This window comes from Camelus dromedarius, chromosome 29, assembly GCF_036321535.1.
Source record: "Camelus dromedarius isolate mCamDro1 chromosome 29, mCamDro1.pat, whole genome shotgun sequence".
In the NCBI taxonomy this organism is placed as follows: Eukaryota; Metazoa; Chordata; class Mammalia; order Artiodactyla; family Camelidae; genus Camelus; species Camelus dromedarius.
The window spans coordinates 23,851,780-23,866,343 of record NC_087464.1 but is presented as its reverse complement, the minus strand read 5'-3'; the positions used below and the strand labels follow the sequence as shown (position 1 = coordinate 23,866,343).

At 47.7% G+C, this 14,564-nt stretch overlaps 1 protein-coding gene across 13 annotated transcripts in view; it reads left to right on the top strand.

Annotated features, from left to right (window-relative positions):
- PML (PML nuclear body scaffold) overlaps positions 1-14,564 on the top strand; it is a 35,872-nt gene that overhangs the window by 8,933 nt on the left and 12,375 nt on the right. For 4 of the 13 annotated variants that reach the window (XM_010977908.3, XM_031440854.2, XM_031440853.2 and 1 more), the window contains exons 3-6: positions 6,347-6,927; positions 7,960-8,030; positions 12,916-13,035; positions 13,422-13,680. In XM_010977908.3, the coding sequence (XP_010976210.2) occupies positions 6,347-6,927; positions 7,960-8,030; positions 12,916-13,035; positions 13,422-13,680 (1,031 nt within the window). The other 9 variants (XM_064480711.1, XM_064480710.1, XM_064480712.1 and 6 more) reach the window with 5 other exon arrangements.

Below are 14,564 nucleotides of genomic sequence, written 5' to 3'. Positions count from 1 at the left end.
TTGATTCAGCTCTTAGTTGGATGGATGTTGTCAATCAGCAGTTGTTCTCAAGAAGGACTTCTGTGTTCTGAATTCCTGGGGTCTCTTGGTGGCAAGAATGTCTATCAGTTGCTCTTACACTTGTGTGGCATCTTGGCTGGGTATAATAAACTTGGTCACACCCTCTCCTCTGAGCTTTGTAGACTTTGCTGCATTGCCTTCCAGCATCAGATGTTCACCAGGAGAGGTCTGAGGCCAAATTTATTTGCTTTTTCTGTCTTAATGCCTGAAGATATTTTTCTTGAAGTTTATTAATTTAACCAAGTTGTCTTGGTGTTGAGCATTTCATACCAAACTATTCTGGAACCTGGCGTGCTCCTTCAGCCTGAAAGTTCTGTTTATTTCAATGAAATGTTCTTACATTACTCCTTCTCTCCTTTCTTCCTCTGCCTTTCCCTCCTCGTTTTCTCTTGCTCTATTACCATTAGTATTACAACTTTTAATTCATGATTTAATTTTTTTTCTGATTAGTAATCTTAACAGTACTACTACAGTTTGGGGGGAACTTATGTATTTAATGAGTATTGAATGAGTAACAAAGAACACAACCACAGTATACACTCAAAGCTGCATAGAAAATCATTTTATACACATTTTTATAAAAGTATTTGAGAATATCAAAATTGTGTCATATAAGGAGTTACTGCTTGTTTTCTATGTCTCTAGATTCGATTAACATTTAATGATTAACTTTGTAGTCATTGAATTTTGTAACAACTTCCTGCTCTGGAGTATTTTACAATTTGGATTTGTTCTGCCGAAGCTGTTAGCGTTGGTGAGATGTTTTGAGATTGGTACGACTAAATAGAAGAGCTGCCTCTTTATGCCATATATTTAACTAATTACGGCGTTAATTTATTGTTGCCTTGATGATCAAATATTTTTCTTATTCATGGCTTTAGTTAATTGATTTTTTCGGCTATTTCCATCTCTTTTGCCATTTCATTTCTTGAAATTAGGTTGGATTTAAATAAAATACCTTGATAATCACTGTACTTATCGATGAGATAAACTTTGTCTTATTGTCTTGAAACATTTACTGGCTTGTAAATCCAAATTGTGTTCATAGTCATGAATATCCAACACTATATAATTATAGTGCATTATTATAAACCTCAATGAATTTGCCAAGTGATCTAACTTTGTTCCAAAATTTGACTCTGCTTCATTAACATATAACTTAAGTGATACTTGAAATATTTCTTGAACTTGATACTATTCTGACTGTGCTTCCAAGGGGCATCGTTGCAATCACGTCAGCATATGACAATAATCACATTTTAGAAATACCATGTAGTGGCACTGCGAAGGGCAGATTGGAGAGACCAGAGGCAAGGAGGCCTGTTAGGAGACCTTGCTAAAGGAGAGAAGCCAATAGTGAGGCAAGAGCAAAGGCAGCAGCAGTGGGAACTGATGTGACAGATTTGGGAACCAAGATAAGGGATAGGGATGAGCCAGACAATACACAAGGGAGACGAGAGAGCTTTGTCGCAATTCCCAGATGAGATGTTCTTTGAGGATGCCCCATTGCTTCCCATTTAAACTCCAACTCCTTTGTTTGGAATTGATTATGGAAACTTTTGGAAAATCTAAATGAGTAAAACGGGGAGGGAGGAAGAGAAGCTGTAACTACTATCAGTATAGACTTTCGCCTTTCCTTCCTGCTGCCCTGATAATCATCTAAAGCAGAATGGACAATACTTAATGCTACAAAGTGTGCTTTTCTTATACTGGGAGGTCATGAGTGTCTTTCTTAAAAAACAGATAGTTTTGAATTTTTAGGCCACTGCATCTGTTGATTGTATGATTTTTTCCGTTTCTTCAGTGGTTATAAGGTCTTTACTGTCATGAGAGTAAATAGTCAACTATTATATCTCCATGGTAGTATTTTTCACATTTAACTCTGATTCATCAAAAGTTTATCTTGGTGTAGTGTATGAAGCAAAGCTCTAACCTGATTTTTTTTTCCCCTGTAGCCAGTTTTCCTGATCCAATTGTTGAAAACTCCTTTAAGGTCCATTAGTCTGGGATGCTTTATTACATAAATTATTACATTCTGATAGATGCCAGGGCCTCTTTTCGGACTATGTGGTTTGTTATGCTGATCTTTCTCTTGACTGTTAGACTAGTGTCACACTTTTAATAATGGTAGTTCTATAATGTTATTATCTGGTAGAGAAAATCCCCTTCCTTACACTGATTTTTCAAAAAATTCCTTAGCTATTTGATGTATTTACCCCTTCATGTGAAATTTAGAATCAGTTGGTTAAGTTTCAAAATCTCATTTTGTAATTCAACTCAAATTGCTTTAAACCTTTATATTAAGTTGAGGAAAATTATTATTATATTTTGTCTCTCCAGTCAGGACCTTGCTACACTTTTCTGTTTTTTAGACTTTTTCAGTGGATTTTTATCCTTTTCTCCATATGAGTTCTACATTTTCTTATTAGGATTATGGTTAGGGTTTTTTTTGTTTTGTTTTGTTTTGTTTTAGCATTTAAAAAATTGCTGTAGTGAATGAAAACATGGAAAAGTTTTCCATATTTCTTTTCACTTGTTTTGCTGGGACAGAATTGAGCTACTTTCTTAATTCTGATGTAATCCAGCCACTTTTCTAAGCAACTTCTAATTGATTCTGTGGTGTTTTAGTTCATCCCTTCAAGTGTTCCAGGAGCTCCTTTCCAGAGCTGCACCTCTCTGTCTCTGTTAAGTCTTGGTCCTTGTCATGGAGCTCCATGTGGGCAGGTGTCCACCTCACCTCTGCCTCCCCCGAAAGTGCACACAGTGGGTGCTCAGTGAGGGTGACGGAACCCTAGGCCAAGGAAGTCATTCCTGGTCTTGGGTGGCAGCCCCATGATGGGTCATTCTGATTCAGGGTCTGCCCCTCAATTTAACAGAAAGTTGGGGGCTTTGAGACCCAGGGGGACTCATTCAGGCCAGCCAGCTCACAGAGACCTGCTGCCAATTGTCTGCTTCCATCTAGAGGGGGAGTGGGGGCTGGTTTCCCTGGGGAGACTCCATTTAGGGCAGAAGGGGCTTAAGAACAGGACTCAGCAAAGACTGTGGTCCACCCAGCAAGTCTTGCCGTCCCTCCAGGCAGGCCGCCCAAGGAGCTCCCTTCCCAGGCGTGGAGCACTCTTTCTAAGGAAGGGAAGCCCACCTCGGACTCAGCCCCTCTCCTATGGATCCAAAGCAGGGAAAATGACAACTGGTTCTGCTTCTCCCTTTATTTCTTACACTGTCTAGCTGCTCACATCTAATAGAATTCTGTTCTTTAATTAAAAATGTAGGGAACACATTCACAAGGTTCAAAGATGAAAGCAACCTAAAAGGCATACAGTGAAATGTCTTGCTCCAACTTTGCACTGCCCCATCCCGTAACTGCTTTTAGTAATTTGTGCCCTTTTCCAGTTTCTTTATTCAAATGCAGTCTAATATGAATATATTCTTATTTTTCTCCATCCTGACATAGAAGGTAGCATCCTGTGCCTATATTTCTGCACTTTGATTTTTTTACTTAAAATATATGTTGTAATATAAATATGAACACTTATTATACACTAGTCATTATTCTAACTATATATATATACATACACATACACATATACATATATATATATGTAAACTCATTTAATCCTCTTAATACTCCTATTATCCTTATTTTGCCAGGGAGATTTTTCCATATACTGAACTTCCTCCCATTTTCACAGCTGCATAGTACTCCACTGTACAGGTGCATCATCATTTATGTAACTCATTGCCTAGTGATGGGCCCTAAGGTTGTTTCTATTCTTTGCTGTGATGGTCTGTGTTACATTGAAGATGTTACTTTGTATGTGGAGCTAGAGCTGCAGAATAGATATCTAGAAGGGGGAGTGCTGTGCCAAAGGATAAGTATATTTAAATTTTGATGACTACTGCCAAATTGCCCTCTGTAGAGTTACTCATTCTTTTCGTAATTGCTTAGCACTTCTCATTAATAATGTCATTGGTGAGCACTAATATTTCTGTCAATTATAATCAGTCTTTGTTAAAAACATTTATGTAGACTTAATCTCATTTGATCCTCTGCAGCATTCCCATATGAGATGGGAATTATCCCTGTTTTACAGACAAGAAAACTGAGGTGCAGAGAGGTTAAGTGGCCTGCCAAGGAAAGGCACAGAGCTGAGGTCAGACCCACATCTGCCCAACTTTTTCCTCTGCTCTACCTGCCACTTACCTCAGGCACTGGCCCAGCCTCTGGGGGATAGGTCTCTGTTACTTAGGTCAGATTTCCCAAGGCTGGAGGAGCTGAAGGCTCATGACTGAGTGGCAACCCCCATTTCCCTTTCCCGCATGCTAGGCTCTGCAGAAAACTTTTGCTAGCGTGGAATAAGTCTCCTGTGTTTGAGTGGGAGGATCAAGACCTGGGACCTGACCACCTTGGGTGACTTGGAAAGGTTGAAAGCCCGCAAAGCTGAGGACTGGTACCTGGTGCCAAGATTTTGGAACTGCGTTGGCCAGCAGGCTCTCTGTTGGCAGTTGTGGGACACGTTGATCTCAGTAATTGAGGCCAAAGTGACCCCAGCTAAGATGCTTTCTCCTGGCCTCAGGTGGGCTGACTTATCATCATGGCTGATAAGAGTAAATTACAGCCATATTTCTAGGGAAGTAACTAATGCTTTTCCAGGTAACATTTGAAGAGGCTTCACTGCCACGTTTCAGAGCGTGGACTCTAAGCCAGACTGCTTAGGTTTCTGTATGAGTTTCCTATTGCTGCTGTAACAAATTAGCACAAATTTAGGGGCCTAAACCATTACAGATTTATTGTTATGTAGCTCTGGAGGTCGGAAGTCTGATATGCATCTCACTGAGATAAAATCAAGATGTCAGGAGGGCTCTGTTCCTTCTGCAGACTCTTGAGGAGAATCCATCTCCTTGCCTTTTCCAGCTTCTAGAGGCTGCGTGCATTGCGGGTTCCATGATCCCCTTCCATCTTCAAAGCCTCCTTGTAGGATAGCGTCACTCTGACCTCTGCTTCCAGCATTACATCTTCCTTCTCTCTCTCTCCTACCTCCCCCACTTTCTTTTATAAGGTCTCTTGTGATTACACTGGCTCCACCCAGATAATTCAGGATAATCTTCCCATCTCAAGAGCCTTAATTTTATCACACCAACAAAGTCTTTTTTGCCGTATAGGTAACACACTGAGGTTCCCGGCATTGGAGCTTGGATGGGGCCATTATTCCACCTACTACAATTTACATCTGAACTCTACCACTTACTAATTGTGTGTGACCTTGGACAAATTATTGTATCTCTTATTCAGTTTCCCCATCCTTAAAATGGGGATAATAATAATTCCTACTCCATAGGATTATTAGGAGGGTTAAATAAGTTGATATTTCTCAAATGCTTTTAGTAGTGACACAGAGTAAACGCTATGGAAGTGTCTGCTGGCTAAAATACATTAAGTAAATAAAAATATACACACTCTTTGATCTAGCAATAGCAATCCCATTATTTTGTCATCTATTTCACAGAAACCAAAGGGTCCATGCATTAGGTTACATAAAGCATTGTCCATTGCTGGAATGTCCATTAACAGAATGACTGAATCAGTGTGGTCCTTATGGAATGGAATGGAGCTATTAAATAGAATACCTAAGTCCATGCTGATAGACCTAGAGGAGTGTCCTGAAGAGAAGTTAAATTAGAGGAAGATGTTACAAACTAATGGTTTAGCACGATGTTCTTTTTTTTTTTTTTAAGAACATCAACCCCCCCAAAATTGTTGTAGATATTTGAGCCAATCATTTAACCTCTGAATGCCTCAGTTTCTTCATCTGTGAAATGAGGATAACAATACTTCTCGCCTAAGAAACTCTTGCTAGCTTAAATGGGATGAAATGTATCAAGTCCTTAGAATCTCGCAAGCAGCTGCAGTCTGGATATTTCTGTAGTGGTTTGAGTAGAGGAAGGTGTGAAGGATGCACCCAGGGTGCTCACCTGGTCACCTTGAAGTGGGGAAAGGAAATTCAGAAGCCGTGGGAAGAGATGATTAACTTTCTTTTTGTACATCTTTGCATTGTTTCACGGGTGGAGGCTGGCTGTTGTTACTTAAGAAACTTTTTATGTTACAATGTTTTATTGGTAGTTTGGATATTATTACCATAACCACAAACTGAACTGGGAAAAGCACGAACGCAGAAACATACCATGATTCAGAGTTTTGTAATTTTTGAAGAGGAATTTAATAACGAACATTTAAAGGGGGGAAAAAAGCGGGAGAGCCCTAAATCAGGCCCGCCTTGCGTGTCCACAGCATCTACTGCCGAGGCTGCTCCAAGCCGCTGTGCTGCTCCTGCGCGCTCCTGGATCGGGGCCACAGCGAGCTCAAGTGCGACATCAGCGCGGAGATCCAGCAGCGGCAGCAGGAGCTGGACGCCATGACGCAGGCGCTGCAGGAGCAAGACAGCGTCTTCGGCGCGGCGCAGGCGCAGATGCGCTCGGCAGTCAGCCAGCTGGGCCGCGTGCGCAGCTGCACAGAGGAGCTGATCCGGCAGCGGGTGCAGCAGGTGGTCGCGCACGTGCTGGCGCAGGAGCAGGAGCTGCTGGCCGGGGTGAATGCGCGGTACCAGCGCAACTACGAGGAGATAGCGGGCCAGCTGGGCCGCCTGGACGCTGTGCTGCAGCGCATCCGCACGGGCAGCGTGCTGGTGCAGAGGATGAAGCGCTACGCCTCCGACCAGGAGGTGCTGGACATGCATGGCTTCCTATGCAAGGCACTCCACCATCTGCGCCAGGAGGAGCCCCAGAACCTGCAAGCCGCCACGCGCACCGACAGCTTCGACGAATTCAAGATGCGCCTGCAGGACCTCGTCTCTTGCATCACCCAAGGCACAGGTAAGCCACCCTCATGGCTGGTCTGTTTACCATTTAAGGGCTTGTGCCCCTTGAGGAAGGCGGGGTAGAAAAGATCAGTTCGGTGTGACAGAAAAGGAAACGGGTTTTTTATAAGTCTCTTAGGTTTGATCACATCCTGTTCTAGGGCACAGGATAAATCTGGGGGAGAGGAGGCACTGACACAAGGTGGCAGCCACCTGGAAGGGTCACGTTTGACTGATTTACAAGACCCTATGGATTAGATGCAATCTTGTAACTTTGGGGGAAGTTTAAGAAGCTACAAAGCTGAGAACCAGACCCCATATCATTTTAGCTCCTGAGAGACCAACCACTCCAGGAGGCTCTCTTAAACCACCTGTGTCCAACATTAGAGAAGTCAGCTGGAACATGAGGTTACGGTGGGGATGAAAAGAACCCCTGGGGTGGTGGCATGCTTACCCAAAACCATGCTAGGGCTCAGTGGAAGAGATCTTTTGCCCCTAGGATGGCCTGCCATCTGGACCAGCTGCCAAGCTTTGCGGGTCCTGCCCGGTATTGGGCTCTTGGGAAGTGGGGAGACAGCAGACCAGTTTCTGACCTGGAGTTGTCCAGTCCAACTGGGAGACAAGGCTGTGGCACATGACGCAGCTGGAGAATGAGTCAATGCCTGGCTCTGCAATCTGAATCTTAATAAAAACAAGCTGCAGGTCAGAAGAATATCATGGGCTCTCACTGCGTGCAGAGAAGTCTGAGCAGTAACGCCATTAGGATTGTCCGCCTTGATAGTAGCCCAGGGATGAAGAGAGCTGCGCTTGGGGTGTGGAGCCAAAGGCAAGCACTCTCTAATGCCACCCCTCTCTTCCTTCTGGCTGAGTTCATGCCCATTGAAGTCAGGGACCTTTCTTTCCAACTATAGCTCCTCTGGAGCTGCCCCAGGGAGAATGGGTCTCTAGGAAAAGCAACAGGGATTTTCCCTCTGTCACTGTCGCAAGCCAGGATGCTTCTCACCAGGGATGTCCTTGACCTGCCTGTGACCTTCTCTGTGTTCTCCAGATGCAGCTCCATCCAAGAAAGCCAGCCCAGCAGCTGCCAGCTCTCCCAGAGACCCTCTTGACATTGACCTGGTGAGATGGGCTTGAGGTCTGAAGGGGAGGCGGTATGTCCAGCAGGTCAGGCAGTTAGGAGTTCCCCCGTGTCAGGAAGGAAACTGAGTCTTGCTGTCTGTGTGTCTGCAGGCAGCAGAAGAGCGAGGGCACATGAGGGAAGGGCAGTGGAGCTGGACTGGAGCCTTCAGTGGGAGGGAGCAAAGGAAGGGCTGGCCAGCTAGCTCCGGGCTCCTAAATGCCAAAGTAAGCTCTTGACAGGTTCAGGAGAGGTCAGACCCAGGGATGGACGGGTGGGGAAGGAGGTGGTCATTGCTAAGCAGCCCTGATGGATGAGGCAGATGACTCTCCTCTCCACGTGCCCCACCCCAGATATGTGAGCCTTTCCCTGGGGCAACATGTGGACGTTCTCATCGTCTTCCCCAACATGTGGTTCTTGGAGAGGAATGGAGAATGGGTCCAAGAGTCAGACCTTGATCGCAGCAGCCTGTTTTCTTCCATCGGTGTGATTTCAGGGCCAGCATAGCTCCAAGAACCATAGTTTTCAGGGTTGTGAGGAACCCACACTCCCTCTAATGTCGGCATTCCCTCTGCCACACCATGACCCGTGGCTGTCCAGCTCCATGCACACACCTCCAGGGACAGGGAGCTTGCGTACTCTCGAGGCAGCCACCCCATCTCTGGACTGCTCTGCCGTAGAGTGCTTCCCCGGGTGCAAGTGCACTGGCATCCCTTTAACTTGCCCCCTTAGTGCTTGCATGCATGGCTCCTCTCCGCCAGGATAAGCTGCTTCATTTCCTTCCTGGACCTGGCCTCTGGGCTCCTCCCCATCCTGGTCATCCAGGTGTGCCTGCCTGTCAAGGATCTGGGCCCAGGACTGACTAGTCCCCCATGGAAAGCAGGTCTTATGGTGAGGGCAGTCAGCCTTCCCAGCTTTGCTCTGGTCTGTAGGAGAGAGAAATTGCTACAGGCTGAGGCAATCAGGAGAGGCTTCTTGGAGGAGGCTGAACTTAGGATCTGGGAGTTTTAGAGCTAGGAGAGAGCTTGGAATCTCACCTCCTCTCATGGAGGATGAAGAGAGAGGGGTGTGACTTAACCTGAGGCCATACAGCAAGCTAGGGACAGAACTCGAAGCCAATTCTAACTGCCTTGGGTAGTGCATTACCTTGTACACATATACAAAAGTAAAAATCTGGTGATACGTGATACAATCACATGGTCGGAAGTAAAAACAAAAAAAGTGATAATGTCTCACTCCCACTTCGTCCTCTGTGTCCAGTTCTTATGCCCATATATCTATCTGTCTTAATTTCTTACATATCCTTCTAGAACTTCTTTATGTAACTACAAGCAAATATGATTATATATGTTTGCTTTCCTTTCCTTTTTTTTTTTTTCTTTTGGTACAGTACCAAATATACACAATAGTGTTCAGGAATTCTTACCCTATCAGTAGGCTGGGAGCTTCCTAATGCCTTTTTGCATCTGCATAGTGGTACCTTGAATGGATGTAGCATGCTTTAATAGCCAGTTCCTTGTTGATGCATATTTAGGTGTTCTGATATTGTAGAATGAATGATGTCCCCAAAGAAATCATGTGACTGATAGTGGAAAGTGCCCTGGGTCCACAGAGCTTGGCTGTCTTCCAGGTGCTCGTTGCTGTTTAATGAACAGCAAGAGAGCCTGTACTGGCTTGTGTGAATGAGGTCAAGGCATTTTGCCAGGTCTCTGCCTTGTGTCCTCTCAATCCCGAGGTACTAGGCAGTTTGAACTTGAAGCATCGGAAGAATGCTCTCTGTGCAAAGTCTCTTGCTTTCACTTTGGTAGTAGGCTTGGGGGCAGGGGTAGATAGAACTGGGGGATGGAAGTGGTCACACACTGTGAGTGCAAAGGACAGGTGTGGCCACTTGAGGGAGGCAGGCATGGTCTGGCTGTCCCAGGAGAAAGTCCTGTCCATCAGCTGTGCCAGGAGAAAGGCAACTCTTAGACCCATGTTCCTGCCTTTGGAGCTAGGAGCTGGCCAGCACTCATCCCTCCTGAAACTGTGTGCCTAGGCGAAGAGGGTGAGAAACACACCACCAGGCTTAACTGGGAGTGTTTGGGTGGGACAGCAGCTGGGGCATTTTCCCTCCTCTACTTCTCAGAGGCTCTTTTTGCAATGACGTCACAATACTTAAATGAAAAAAATTTAAAAATTTAAAGTCGTAGAACAACTATAAATCAGTCATCATTGTTTTTTTTCTTTTCTGAGCCCTCATGTGTGTTCCCCGCTTCATTAACATGGTGTGGGGGTCAGAGAGGATGGGACAGAAGCGGAGAAGAGCTCAACCCTGCCTTCGGGGAGTTCCCAGCCCACTTGGGAGGAGGTTCCCTTACATACCAGCAGTTGCAGAGCCACACAAGGAAGAATAGACTAGGATCTTTTTAAACCTTTTTTTTCCCCTTAATTTTTAATGGTGATCCAATACATATAAAATTTGTCTAGAATTGGAATTGCTGGATCATATGGTAATTCTGTTTTTAGTTTTTAAGGGACTACCATTCAAGTATCCACAATGGCTGCACCAATTTGCACTCCCCACGACGGTGCACAGCGGCTCCAATTTCTCCACATTCTAATTCACGCTTTTTTAAAATAACGTGACCATCTTAATGAGTGTGAGGTGGTTGGAACTTTTTTGACAACCACCCGCTATAAAAAATATTTTACATCTAACCTACAGCATACACACACACACATACCTGTAGCTAAGACAATTTTGCAAAACAAATTACGCTTATAAATGTGGGAGGTACTCTGATACTTTCTATTCTATCCTAGTCTATGTCGTACCAAAAAATGCCAGTCATGACGTTGCTTTCATGATTCACTAATGGGTCACAGGCTGTGGTTTCAAAAACACTGGCAGTGGAGATTGTGTGCTTCTTCTGGAAGCCTGGGAGAAGATGACCCTGGGAGACCATCCCTTCCCGCCCCCACCACCACCACGTCCACCCTCATCCAGAGAGACAGCTCTCCTCCCACCCAGGAGGGAGGAGAAAAGAAGCCAGGCCACCATAGCGAGTGATTTGGGAGCCCACATTTCACATGAAAGCCTTTGACACCAAGAAGAGCCCCACCTCGGGGTCCTGATTTCCAGCGCGTGCCCCATCTTGCTGGGCTTCTCCTGCCTTCCCAGCCCGGGCTTGGCCAGGTAATCCCTGGTGTCCCCCCTGAGAGAGAGAGAGCTTGCCCACAGCTCCCACCACACAGGAGGGACAGAGCTTGTCCCTGGCCCCGTCCTCTCCCTGCCCGGTGCCTTGCTTTCCCGATGCAGCTCTGCTTGACGGAGTGCTTCCTCCAGCTGTGTCGGAATCCCTTTCCGTCACTGGGTGGACAGACTACAGGCTCCTGATGAATGGTCGTCCCCTGAGCGCGCGCGGAGTGTGGGGCACCAGGGGGTCAGGATGGGAGGCAGGAGTGGCAGGCCAGGGCCTCTGGACTGAGCCCCCGAGTCTGTGCCACCCCTTTCAGAGGGACGCTTCCCGCATCACCCACTTGGTTTCAGCAAGAGGTCCGGCTTACTCTTCAGTTTCACAGGATAGAGAAAGATGGTGTGGAGGGACATGAAGGAGACAGTGAGTAAAGAAAGGGGGGCACCCACGGGGACAGGAAAGGAAGTTCCATTTTGATATCGCTGGATTCACACCCTAGTCCAGGCCCTTACTGGGTCCGTGACCTGAGGACATCACTTCCTCTCTCTGTGCCTCGGTTTCCTTCTCTGAGACAGAATATTTTCATTACCCCAAAAGGAAACCCCATACTCAAGAAGCAGTCACTCGTTTCCGTCTCTCCCACCCCGTGGCAACCACCCACCTGCTCTCTGTGCGTTTAGAAACTGGATATTTCACATAGATGGAATCATACAGTATGTATCCTTTCATGGCTGGTTGCTTTTCATGTGTTCCAAGTCCTTCCATGTCGTGTGTGCCAAACTTCATTCCTTTTTATGGCTGAATAACGGTCCCCTGGGTGGCAGTCCCACATTGAGTTTATCCATTCATCAGTGGGTGGACCTTTGGGTGGTTCCCACCTTTTGGCTGTGGTGAGGAGTGCTGCTGGAATATTCACATGCCAGGTTTTGTTGGAACATCTGTTTTCAGTTCCTTTGGGTATATACCTAGAAGTCAAACTGTTGGATCATATGGAAGTTCTGTGTTGAACTTTCTGAGGATCTGCCCGCGTTTCATTCTGGGACAGGCACTCAGCACTGCATGGCACAGAGGACAGCATCATCAGTGGCGCTCACCAAGCGCCAGGTGCTCTTCTAAACACTTTGCCTGTGGTCACATTTCGTCCACATTACCCTGTGACGGGGATGTTACTATTATTCCCATTTCACAGAGGGGACTGAGGCCCGGGGAGTTCTGAGTGATTTGTCCTATGTGTGCAGTTGCTCTTCTGACCCGGGGGGAATTAAGTCCCCAGGCAGAGTGAAGGTGGCAGGGAGGCCAGCGTCAGCTCAGGGAAGACTTCCTCCCTGCTACAGCTCTGCAGCCGCAGAGGAGCTGCTTCCATTAGGAGCGACTGTTTTGTCCCTGGACTTGTCTAGGCGGGCCTGATTATCAAGCGAGCCTGGAGGGGTCATTGGGTGGTGTGGTCCCTGAGGTCACCTTCCAGCCCCGTTAGGATGCACAGGAACTGAAGTGGTCCCTGGACACCAGCACCTCAGGCTCACAGAGGGGTGAAGTCATGGGGGCCGTGGGGAGGACTCCTGGTCCCTAGGGGCTCTGAGCTTCGGGCCGGCCAGCCTGCACCTGTGTCTGGGTGAGGCCCTGGGGATTGGGCTGACCCCAGGCTGAGGTCCCGGCCCTCGTCCTGCTGTAGCCCATCATTTCTGACTACCCTTGTTTCCTGACTTCGCAGCCAGAGGTGGCGCAGAGGGCCCAGGTGCAGGCCTCGGGACTGGCTGCAGTACAGCCGGTGCCAGGGGCACACCCAGTGCCAGTGTACGCCTACTCCATGAAGGACCCCTCCTGCAGAGAGGTAAGGCTCTCCCCAGCCCCCACCTCCCCTCCCGAGGGCCCACATCCCACCAGGCAGAGAGAGGTGGAGCTGGAGTAAGAATCCAGTCCTCAACCAGCACCTACTCTACGCCCTCCTGGCTCCTGGTTCCCTGTCACGAAGCCCCACTCCGAGCATGAGCCACTCCCAGGGCAGGCAGAGGCTAGCAGAGGCCCGAGGTCAGCAGGCAGGGCCAGTGTGCATGGCGGCCTGAGAGGGCATCCTGTGTAGAGAGAGGCATGACCTGCACAGCAGATAGCAGAGGGCAGGGCAGGAGCAAAGGGCACGGGGGCGCACTGGTCCCTGCCGCCCACCACCCCAGTGCCTTGGAGGCCCCTGACCCTGCCCTGTGACTCCCTACTGCGCAGGAGGTCTCCAACACAGCCACACCACAGAAGAGGAAGTCCTGCCAGACCGAGTACCCCAGGAAGGTTATCAAGATGGAGTCTGAGGAGGAGAAGGAGGCAAGGTTGGCTCGGAGCTCCCCCGAGCAGCCCAGGCCCAGCACCTCCGCGGCCGTCTCGCCGCCCCGCCTGGACGGGCCCCCCACCCCCGAGAGCCCCATCATAAGAAATGAGACCTTCCTGCCTGACAGCAACCATGCGACCAGCGACCCTGGGGAGGCAGGTAGGGAGGTGGGTAGGCCGCAGGGGCTGAGGCCTGTAGGCTGTCCTTCGGGGCTGGGTGGGGCCCTCTTCTGCATCCTGGCCCCACTCAGGAAGCCCAAAGCCGGTAGCATTCCTAGTGTGTCTTGCCCTCAGCCCCGACCAAATGGGGAAGGGAAGGCCCAAGGTTTGTCTGGGGGTGAGAGTGGATAGTCTTCCAAGTGCTTTGCTGGGATGCCAGTGTGGGGAGGGAGCATGAAGGGCTGAAGACCCCAGTTCCTTAGCTCCGTCCCCTAACATACTCACAGAACCCAGCCCCTGCACAGGGCGGGTCTCCCAAAGAAATGTTTGCTGTGAGGTGCCTAGCATGTACCCAGAGAGGATGTGGGTAAAGTCCACATCCAGCAGTTCCCAGATTTTTCTGCAAAGGCCAACCACCTAAGGTACCTCATTTGTCCAGGATACCTTTTATGGCTACAGGGAGTCCTTTTACATGAGTTGAGGTCAACCTACAGAATTCTGGAATGTTCAAGACAGTTCTTCCTGGATCTGTCATACCCAGAGTCCAGCTTTATTTTCATTCTAGGTCTCAGACGGAGCCCTGACCCTGCTCACATACTCAGCCCTGACAGTCTTTACTCACAAATGCTATTGGTAATCAAAAGGTTTTGATTAACCTAGATAAAGTACCTTTTAACTCAAACATCTCATCTCATGAGGCTGAGAATTGGAACAAACCAGTGTACTGCATTAGGATGGCAAAAGATTCCGAACCAAGTGGTGCTTGTCACTCCCTCCTACAGGTAATAGATTCTGAATCCAGGGCCAACAGCTGAATTAAGTGTTCACAGACAAGGGACAGCAGGTGGTGATGGAAAGCCACCTGGAATAAGCCCTCTACACAAG